The sequence below is a fragment of the Solanum stenotomum genome, chromosome 1, assembly GCF_019186545.1.
Source record: "Solanum stenotomum isolate F172 chromosome 1, ASM1918654v1, whole genome shotgun sequence".
In the NCBI taxonomy this organism is placed as follows: domain Eukaryota; kingdom Viridiplantae; phylum Streptophyta; class Magnoliopsida; order Solanales; family Solanaceae; genus Solanum; species Solanum stenotomum.
Genome location: NC_064282.1, coordinates 98,134,117 through 98,143,940, shown reverse-complemented (window position 1 = coordinate 98,143,940; position 9,824 = coordinate 98,134,117). Strand labels below are relative to the sequence as shown.

General features: G+C 31.6%; 1 protein-coding gene and 1 non-coding gene across 2 annotated transcripts; both read left to right on the top strand.

Moving 5' to 3' along the window:
• Positions 1 to 3,233: 3,233 nt before the first annotated feature.
• LOC125853441 (probable ribonuclease P/MRP protein subunit POP5) lies at positions 3,234 to 6,717 on the top strand. The gene is made up of 4 exons (XM_049533133.1): positions 3,234 to 3,386; positions 5,494 to 5,684; positions 5,789 to 5,926; positions 6,368 to 6,717. The coding sequence occupies exons 2-4, from the start codon at positions 5,507 to 5,509 to the stop codon at positions 6,514 to 6,516; spliced, it is 465 nt and encodes a 154-aa protein (XP_049389090.1). The 5' UTR covers positions 3,234 to 3,386; positions 5,494 to 5,506; the 3' UTR covers positions 6,517 to 6,717.
• A 416-nt stretch (positions 6,718 to 7,133) lies between these two features.
• On the top strand, positions 7,134 to 7,206 carry TRNAA-AGC (transfer RNA alanine (anticodon AGC)). Its single transcript has one exon. It is a non-coding gene; the product is annotated as a tRNA-Ala (tRNA).
• The last annotated feature ends 2,618 nt before the right edge of the window (positions 7,207 to 9,824 follow it).

Below are 9,824 nucleotides of genomic sequence, written 5' to 3'. Positions count from 1 at the left end.
TTCATATTTTGTGTTCTTTTATAAATAAATATTTGCGATTATAAGATTTCAAACATACACAATTTTATAAGGATGCAGAAATCAACAATAGTAGTAACTAACTATTCTTTAATATAATTCTTTCACGATATAATTATTTTTTTCATGCTGAGCATGCGTCTTTTTTCTTTTTTTTTTTTGGCAAACTTTAAAATGATAATATATATATATATATATATATATATATATATATATATAGTCAACAATTACATTTTAAAAAAATTAATTGAGATCATGCTTTGAAATATCAAATTATGTAGTTTGGAGAACTTGAACTTTTAAAAAAAAACAATTTTGTAAGTGAAGTCCCCAAATTTATTTTGGAGAACTTGAAAATTTGCTAAAGACCGTTTTCAAAATTAATGGCTATACGAATAGTTAAAGAATAACTTTTTTTTTAGAATCTACTCCATAATCTGGCCAAATACCCGCTTAGTTAGTTACCAATTTTAAATAAAATAATAATTAAGTAATGCATAGGTAATTATCTTATAAGTGATTAATAATTTTGTACATGGTTATAAATTAATGTTTGTTCTACATTTTTCCTTCAATATTTTGATTTTAATTTGAAGTTTAATAATTAGAGCTGGTCTCGATGAGGAAATTTTTTTTAAAAAAATTAAGTGTTGATATATCGAGTGAAATAATCATTTTCATTAACAAAACTATCAGACTACGTTTTAATGGATAGAGTATGTATCATGACACTTTTTTTTCTACCCTCAGCTCTGCTCCTAGCTCGACACCCTAAAAGTGAGCCCTTACTATTTCCTTACCAAACTCACTTTTAGGGGGTCAAACGTTATTAGGTTAGTTGTGCACCATCACCCGCAAAGTTCGATCAAAACTTGATACGTCTAATATAGAAGTAAGTAGATGTTTGGTTATAGAATTTAAGACCGCTTATTTATGAAATATGCATAAAATTTTAACCTCAATTTCTAATCTTACACTTGCTAATAGATATTGCTAAGTATATTACCGTAATTTGAGTGTCCAACATCTTGTTCGAATAGTTGTTATCCGTTATATTGCATTGTTGGTTTAAATACAATGTTTGTTTTAATTGTTACTTAAATTTTACTGTATCATATCGTTTAAATCCATCGTAGGGTAACAATGAAAAGACTCATTTTGTGTAACGATTGATCTGTTTGATCATGTCGTTACCTTAACATTTTCTACTCATTTTATCTTTACTTATTATTTAATAATTCTATTTTATTCTTTACCCTACCTTTTCATAGTAGTTCTACCTGATATTCTAATTTTCTCGTAGGTTTATCATCAAATTATAGATGCGTGACATTATATAACGACAAAAAATGATACAATTTAATCAAACATAATATTCATTAAAACAAGAAAAAATAACACTTGTACCCGAAAAAAACGAAACTATTTACAAGCTGATACCCCATTGCTTTTATACCCCTTTTTTATAATTCAGCGTCAAACTACTCATGCGAATTTTGCCTCCTTCTTTTCCAAAGTTGTCTTCTTCTTCCCCAAACTACCTTCTACGCGAATTCCAGTGATGGATAACGTTACAATTTGAGTGTATCACAATGAAACTTGGGATTCAAATAACCACTACAATAATTATCACGTTGATGCAATTTTAGTCAATTCTACTTCTAATTTCATAGATCTGGTCGACACAATAACAAAACAACTATAGAAGGATGCTGCTACAAGTAATTTTGAAATCAAATATGCACTTTCACACAGATGCCCAACCTTGGCTGCCTCACAAGCATGCCCAATATACTGAAAACTCATAAAAATACACAACTAATCCAATTTTGCAAACATAATTGAGTCAGATCCTATTGAAGGTGCTACAATTCATCATGAGAACGTAAATTGTCAAAATACGTAATCTGTTACTTCTTGATACCATTAGAGTGTATATATATATATATACATACTCCGGTGATATCAATGAGGGACATGTAGTGCTTCAATGAAAATACTATTTGCTTGATACCGTTAGAGTTTATATATACGCAAATGATATTAAGAAGGAAGAGGTAGTGATTCAGTGAAAACTAGCTAAATTGATGCTTGATACCATCAAAGTATATATACACTCTAATGGTATCAAAGAGAAAAAACAGTGCTTCAGTGAAAACTCTACTCAATTACTCTTTGATACCATTAGAGTATATATATATACTCCGATGGTATCAAGGAGGGACATGCAGTATTTTAGTGAAAAAAACTCCTCAATTACTGTTTGATACCATCAAAGTTTATATATATTCTGATGGTATCAAGGAGGAAGGGGTAGTGATTCAATGTAAACTAGCTAAATTGATGCTTGATACTAAGGGTGTCAAATGGGCGGGTTGAATTGAAATTGGAGATATTAAAATGTGTTGAGATAGAAATTGGGCTGGGTCTTGACCCGCCCAAGTTTACTTTGGGCTCAAATGGGTTGGGTTCAAATGGGCTAAAAAACGGGGTGGGTCTTGACCTGCGCAATTTGACTCGATTAATCTCAATAATTTTAACATAGTGATATTTTAACTTTTATAATCACAATTCAAATTTTCGCTCAAGATTTTAAAAATAAAATAAAATAAATGAATAGATAAATCCTAAAGATGTTAAATAGATAATAATTCATGACTTTAATATAGGAACATATCTTAGTAAAGAGTTTTAAAACGAGTTGAAATTGGAGATTGAATTGGGCTTAATTGAGGATTATCTTAAAATGAGTTAGACTTGAATGAGTTGAGATTGAATCAAATTCAAATTATCTTGATCCCGACCCTTAAAATTTTGGGCTGGTTACCTATGTTTGAGTTCATTTTTGACACCCCTACTTGATACTGATGATATCAAAGAAGAAAAAATAGTGCTTCAATGAAAACACTATTCAGTTACTCCTTAGTTACTCCTTGATACCATTAGGGGTCGTTTGGTTTGAATTCAAGTTATGTTGTGATTAATTCAAATATATATATACTTCGATGATATCAAAGATAATTGTATTTTAATGCGTCTCATTAAGAATAACTAGTTTGGATTAAGTCCAATTTGAGTAAATAGTTACATTAAATGGTCCAATTTGTAGCGTTATTTCGTAAAACATAATAATGCGATATATTATGAAATAATAAGTAATCACCGAACAAAATGTTTAAAGAAAGTTAGTAGACAAATTTCTAAGGGCAATGCATTAGCCATTATTATTCCTTCCCCTTCAAACAAAAATAAAAATAAAAAAAAATCAAAAACCTCCGCTGCTGCCCTCCGCCGGACTGCCATCGTCACCGCCGTGCTGCCGCTACTTCCCCCGCCGTGGGTCGTGTTTCTTCCATCACCGAATTTCAGTAAGTTGCTCGAGTTACACCAAAAACTTGATTTTTACGTACTTAAATTTTCTGCAGGTGAAAATTATTTGGTCTTCCTCGCAGAAACCTAGGTTTTTTTTTTTAGTATTCTCAATAAGAGAGCTCGATTGGAATCCGAGCTCTTTGAATTGCCATAAATCCGAGCTATTTTATCTTTTTACGATTTGGTTTGTAGCTTGAGCTGCCGTAAGAATGGGGTAATGGATGATGTATTTTTGTGAAAGTTTATACTTTGCTAGAATCGATTTGAATATATTAATTGAGAAGATGAATAACCCAAACAACAACATATCGAGTGGGGTTTGGGGAGGGTCGTGTGTACACAGTCTTACCCCTACCTTAGGAAGGTTAAGATGTTGTTTCCGATAGGCCCTTTGCTCAAGTAAAACAAATATAGTAAGTGAAGAAGTCATGCTAGAAACAATTAAGAAAAGAATACGTAGCAACAACAAAATGTATGATAACTGAAGTAAAGGAAACAACAGGTAACACTAAAATCGAAGAATAAAACAGAGAGAAGATGTATTATTGTGAAAGTTTATACTTTGCTAGATTATCATAGTTATCATCACCTTTTTCCTATTGAGCGATTTGAATATATTAATTGAGAAGATGAATAACCCAAACAACAACATATCGAGTGGGGTTTGGGGAGGGTGGTGTGTACACAGTCTTACCCCTATCTTATAAAGGTTAAGATGTTGTTTCTGATAGGTCCTTTGCTCAAGTAATTAAGCAAATATAGTAAGTGTAGAAGTCATGCTAGAAACAATTAAGAAAAGAATACGTAGCAACAACAAAATGTACGATAACTGAAGTAAAGGAAACAACATGTAACACTAAAATCGAAGAATAAGATATTTAGAGAGAAGATGAATTACTCAAACCGTAGTCTGAAATAGATCAAACTGACTGAAGGTATACCCTATTTGGACCATGAACATAGCACCGAGTTTCTGTTCAAAGCAATTTGGCACCCGGTATCTCCAAATCCTCGATCAGCCTCTGCCTCCTCTCATCTTTTTCTACTCCTTTCCACATAAACTAATAGGACCTTAACCTCTAATCACCATAACTAGCTATTCTCTTTACCCATCACATGACCTTCTCGATCCATTCAGCCTCCACATTGGTCATAACTTGGTCTTCAAAACCAGCTACCGCATAACTGCCACCTGTTGTCTATCAAACCAGAAGCGTTGTTCTTTTAACCATTTTTGGGTGTCGAAATCACACCTAGAATCGAACAAATAGAAAGTCAGTTTTTTAATTCTATCCTTATTGCTCATTTTTTATTTTATTTTGTGCCTATTGCGGTCCTTAAATTGATGATTTAGGTTGAAATTAGACGTTATGAATCTGCTTTTTGAGATTTCTTTTGAATTGATGATGTTTACCATTTTGTAAATGGTATTATGTTTGTCGTCAAATAGATATATTACACGTATGTTACCTTTCTCAAAAAAATAAATAGATATATTACACGTGTGAACTTGAGTGTTTTGGTGAACATGAAAAGTCTTGTCACTTTAGTTTAGATTGTTTCTTGTTTGATGCATGGATTTTATTTTTCCTTTTAGTTTAAACTTCAATGTTATTTACTTATGGTTATTCATTGTTTGTTTATGTTACTTTTGTTTTGAGCTGAGGGTCTTTCTGAAACAACCTAACCTCTCTGCGTACATCCTACCCTCCCCAGACCCTACTTGGTGGTTTACACGGGGTATGTTGTTGTTGTTGTGCTATTGCACATTTGTAAAAAATAATAATCCAATTTTGACTATGCTAATCCATCATGCATTTTGATCGTGATTATATTCAATTGAAGCGTGTGAATTCACTTTATGCTAACAAGGTGATTTGGAATTGCATATATAGACTATAGCTTATAGAAGCAACCGATCCTACTTCCGTCATGGATGTTTCATCCCGAAAAGATTATATACATGCCTATTTTTGTTGTACAATTGTAGGAAGTTACATATTCTTAACCAATGCATTTTATCTGTTGATTTTCTTTGGAAGTTTCTGTTACTCCAGACCTTACTCTGATGTGTATTATGTTATTTAAACTGTCGTTCATTAGGTAAAAGAAGATCATGGTGGGATTTAAGAATAGATACTTGGTTATGGAGGTTTATTTGGATCCAAATAAAGCGACTGCATCAGATGAGCCCATCGTAATCACTCAATTCAACTTGACCAAAGCCATCAGGGACGTCATTCTTACAAACTTTGGTGAGTGTGGCCTCGCCTCATCAGCAAATTCATTTCAAGGTGAGGTTGATTAGTTTAAGTTTTATTTTTGAGCATGGCTTTTGCCTCTGTTTTCCTCTTTGTGGAAATCTTGGCGCAGGTTCAAAAGTTCATATTTTGTGCAGTGAAGTATGTGAATCCAATTACAAAACTTTGTATCATACGAGCATCGAGAGAGGAATATCAAAAAGTTTGGGCTTCAATAACCATGGTCAGGAGTGTAGGAAGTTGCCCCGTGGTGTTCAACCTGCTAGACCTAAGTGGTGAGTTGTAGTGTCAAAAAAACGTGTCTTAGAGCTATGTTGCTCGGGACCTTAAAAAATAATGCCACACCCGTGTTGGATTCTTCAAAAATACACTACTTTTGGAGAATCCGACATGGATCCATCGACATTTTTGAAGAGTCCAAGCAACATAGCCTTAGGCAATACAAATGTTCTCTTTTGAAATCATTTTAACATTGTTCATTGGGATTCCTACCTGGTGTCCACCTGTCCGGTACCACTTTGGGGGTCCTGACTAATCCAGATTCCCGCTATTTGAGGCCCATTAAAGGAGGAAGTGCTCCCTACCAGGAGTTTTTCCATTCTCAGGGCTAGAACTCGAGGCTTCTAACCATCCCATCACAACCCGAGACCTTATATCATTGATGGGTTTACTTTGCTGCAAATATAACACAGTACTTTTACATTTTCTCCTCCCAGGTAGTATCAGGGCATGTAGAGCTGCTGCTTTGAAATGTGATGAATTCAAATTCCAACAGTACAAGTCGATGGCCGGAGCTCGCCTTACACCAGAGGTTCTGCATCAAATGCAGAACTATCTCGACAAGATCAAAGGTTTGGAACACTAACATGACAATTGACAAGTCTCCTGATAACATGTTCGCACAAGTTGATCCCTACACCACGATTATCAAGAAAGTCTCATGACAACGTGCTCTCTTTTTGATCGTTAGCTGGTTCCAATTTTGCATGTTTTTTTCTAACTGTTAACTGTACATCAATACCTTCAGAAACTTGATGGTTCATTAAAATGACGTTGGGACCCTCTACCTCCAACTCTAAGATTGTGAGTGCTCCTCGAGAGTTTGTTAAAATATATATTATATGTTAAGAATTTTGTCCGGTTTATCAGAAAGGTGCTCAACTCTTGACTTTGACATAAGGTTCTTCAATAGTATGTCTCTCTTTGTTTGAACCGCTTATTAGAAAACATAAGTTTGGTATATATATATATATATATATATTTGTATCACTCTAAGGGGTCGTTTGGTATGCAGGATGACATAGATAAAGATAATTTCCACTATTTTAATACAAATAGTGGGGTAAGCAAAACTTTGGATTAATCAATACTCATAATTAAACGTAAAATAAAATAATCTCATATTTTATCATATATGGAGTTTTTATTTTTTGAAGAAAGTAAAATCATAAATTATAGTTAAAAACTATATAGCATACAAAAGGGGATGTAGCTCAGATGGTAGAGCGCTCGCTTAGCATGCGAGAGGCACGGGGATCGATTCCCCGCATCTCCACTTAATTAAAAGCTTTTATAATTTTTATTTTTTGTCTTTGGAAATAGTTAACATAAAGTATTTATTTATATTAATCCATTTAATATAAATCATTGTTTTTTGTCTTATAAAGAAAATATGGATTCAATTAATCGCACTTTTTGTCCAAAATCGACTAGTACAATCATTTATTAACATGTGAACTTCATCTTACTTTACGTATTTGCATCCAGCTACACTTTATTCCCTTACATTCAACGGTCCCTCATCAATGATCGTTATTCAACTGTCTTTATTTCAGAAAAAATAAAAAAAAATTCTCTTTATTACGAAAAAAGATTTCAAATAAAAAGATGGTGTTTGTATTTGGAGCAAGAGGTTATAATTCTTTCATTTTTAATAGACAGATAGGTATAGTTTTTCATTTTTAATCATAAATTTCGAATTTAAATTTTGAAAATAAAATAAAAAAATTTGTCTCGTGAGTAGGGGTGTTCATGGTTTGGATAAAAACCGATCCAAATCGAAAAACCAAACCAAACCGATTAAATGAACCGATTTAATTTGAATTTTGGTTTGGTTTGGTTTCAGATTGTTAAGAACCGATAGTATTTGGTTTGATTATGGTTTTGTTCGAAAAAAATCGAAGAAATAACCGAACCGAACCAACAAGTTATATACATAAATTTTATTATTATACATACATAATATATTATATTCATAAACAATATTAAAGATTTTATATATGTTTCATCAAAATTTATTTATAATTTACTTATGAAAGAAAAAATGTCCAAGGTGAGAACATTTTTCTTATTGATTTCATGTATATGAGTGTCTATGTAAATTCATTGTGGGATTGAAAATGTCATTGTCTCTAACTTCTATGCCAAAATAGTGAATTTTGAAGTTTTATTCAGTAAATTCAATGATCCAAAGTTCTGTAATGCCAGTCATTCTAACTATTTTTTCGTTTGAATGGATTGTTGTCACTTTTTTCACGTTTTGAATGAATTGTTTCTTTTATTTTTATGTATGGTTAATAACCGAATAACCGATCCAAACCAAACCAAAACCGAAAACAACCAAACCGATAAATGTATATTATATTTGGTTTGGTTTGATTTTGATAATTTTAAAACCGATTAAGTTGGTTTGGTTTTGGTTTTGACCAATAACCGATCCAAACCAACCCGTGAACACCCCTACTCGTGAGTGAAAAATGAAAGTGGATTTACCCTTGTGAGTTATTATCATTGAAAATATACATCACAACCCGAGACCTTATATCATTGATGGGTTTACTTTGCTGCAAATATAACACAGTACTTTTACATTTTCTCACTTTCAGTCCAAAATCAACTAGTACAATCATTTATTAATCTGTGAACTTCATCTTACTTTATGTATTTGCATCCAGCTACACTTTATTCCCTTAAATTCAACGGTCCCTCATCAATGATCGTTATTCAATTGTCTTTACTTCAGAAAAAATAAAAAAAATTCTCTTTATTACGAAAAAGGATTTCAAATAAAAAGATGGTGTTTGTATTTGGAGCAAGAGGTTATAATTCTTTCATTTTTAATAGACAAATAGGTATAGTTTTTCATTTTTAATCATAAATTTTGAATTTAAATTTTGAAAATAATAAAAAAAAATCTGTCTCATGAGTGAAAAATGAAAGTGGATAATTTTAAATTAACATTTTGAAAGAGAATCTTCAAGATGGATTTTTTGTTTTAACATATTTAAATTTACCAATAAAGTGGGAATAATATATGTTCATCAATCTCAATGCAAATAATTTATTTAAAAAATAGCTACTATTATTATTCTTTAATCTATTGAATAAAAAAAGAATTCCTGGTAGTTGCAACAAGTATTTTGATATATTATTACCTATTAACTTTGAATTTATATTGTGTAGGACTAATTAAAAATTTTCATTCTCAAAAATGTTTTATTAAGAATGAAGAAATCATACCTATTTCATCATAATTCTTAATTGTTCCATTTTAACTTTAATGCATACTTTATCGTCAGATAAATATGAAAATAGATTTAAGATTTTAAATTTATGATTTCTCAACATGTTAATATTTATGATTTCTCAATATGTTAATAAAGTCTTTCTTTTTTCAAACGTTATGCTTAATCAAATTACATCATATAAATTGAACGGAAAAAATACAATCAAATATTCTACCTTTATCACATGTTTTTATAGTAACATAGACATATTTTAATAGATTTTTTTAAACATAATTTTCTTATAATTAATTTATATCATATAAATTGAAACAAACAATAATTGAGTATATATTATAAATGACCACCGACTTAGGAGCAAGGAGGACCAGGACCACCGACTGAGGGGCTAGAGGACCTACATCAAGGTACCTGTTTGTGCAGTCTCACAAAAATGTGAATATCTATTTATTCTGAAGTCGTATGGATCAACAATTTAGTGCATTGGAAACTAGACTTATAAACCTTCAATTTGATGGGTTATGTGCATTCTAACTCTTCATATATTGGGAGAAATTCGATGAGACATTAGACCTAAAATGCCAATTTTTTAAATGGAATTCAAAATAACTTTTCCCGATTTTTCTTTTGCAACTTGCACAAAATTCGT

Bases quoted from the DNA above. Each gene is read 5' to 3' on its own strand.
- LOC125853441 (XM_049533133.1), top strand. From the start codon at position 5,507: ATGGTGGGATTTAAGAATAGATACTTGGTTATGGAGGTTTATTTGGAT. The intron at 5,685-5,788 runs GTGAGGTTGATT...TATTTTGTGCAG, and splicing joins ATCAGCAAATTCATTTCAAG to TGAAGTATGTGAATCCAATT. The intron at 5,927-6,367 runs GTGAGTTGTAGT...TTCTCCTCCCAG, and splicing joins CAACCTGCTAGACCTAAGTG to GTAGTATCAGGGCATGTAGA.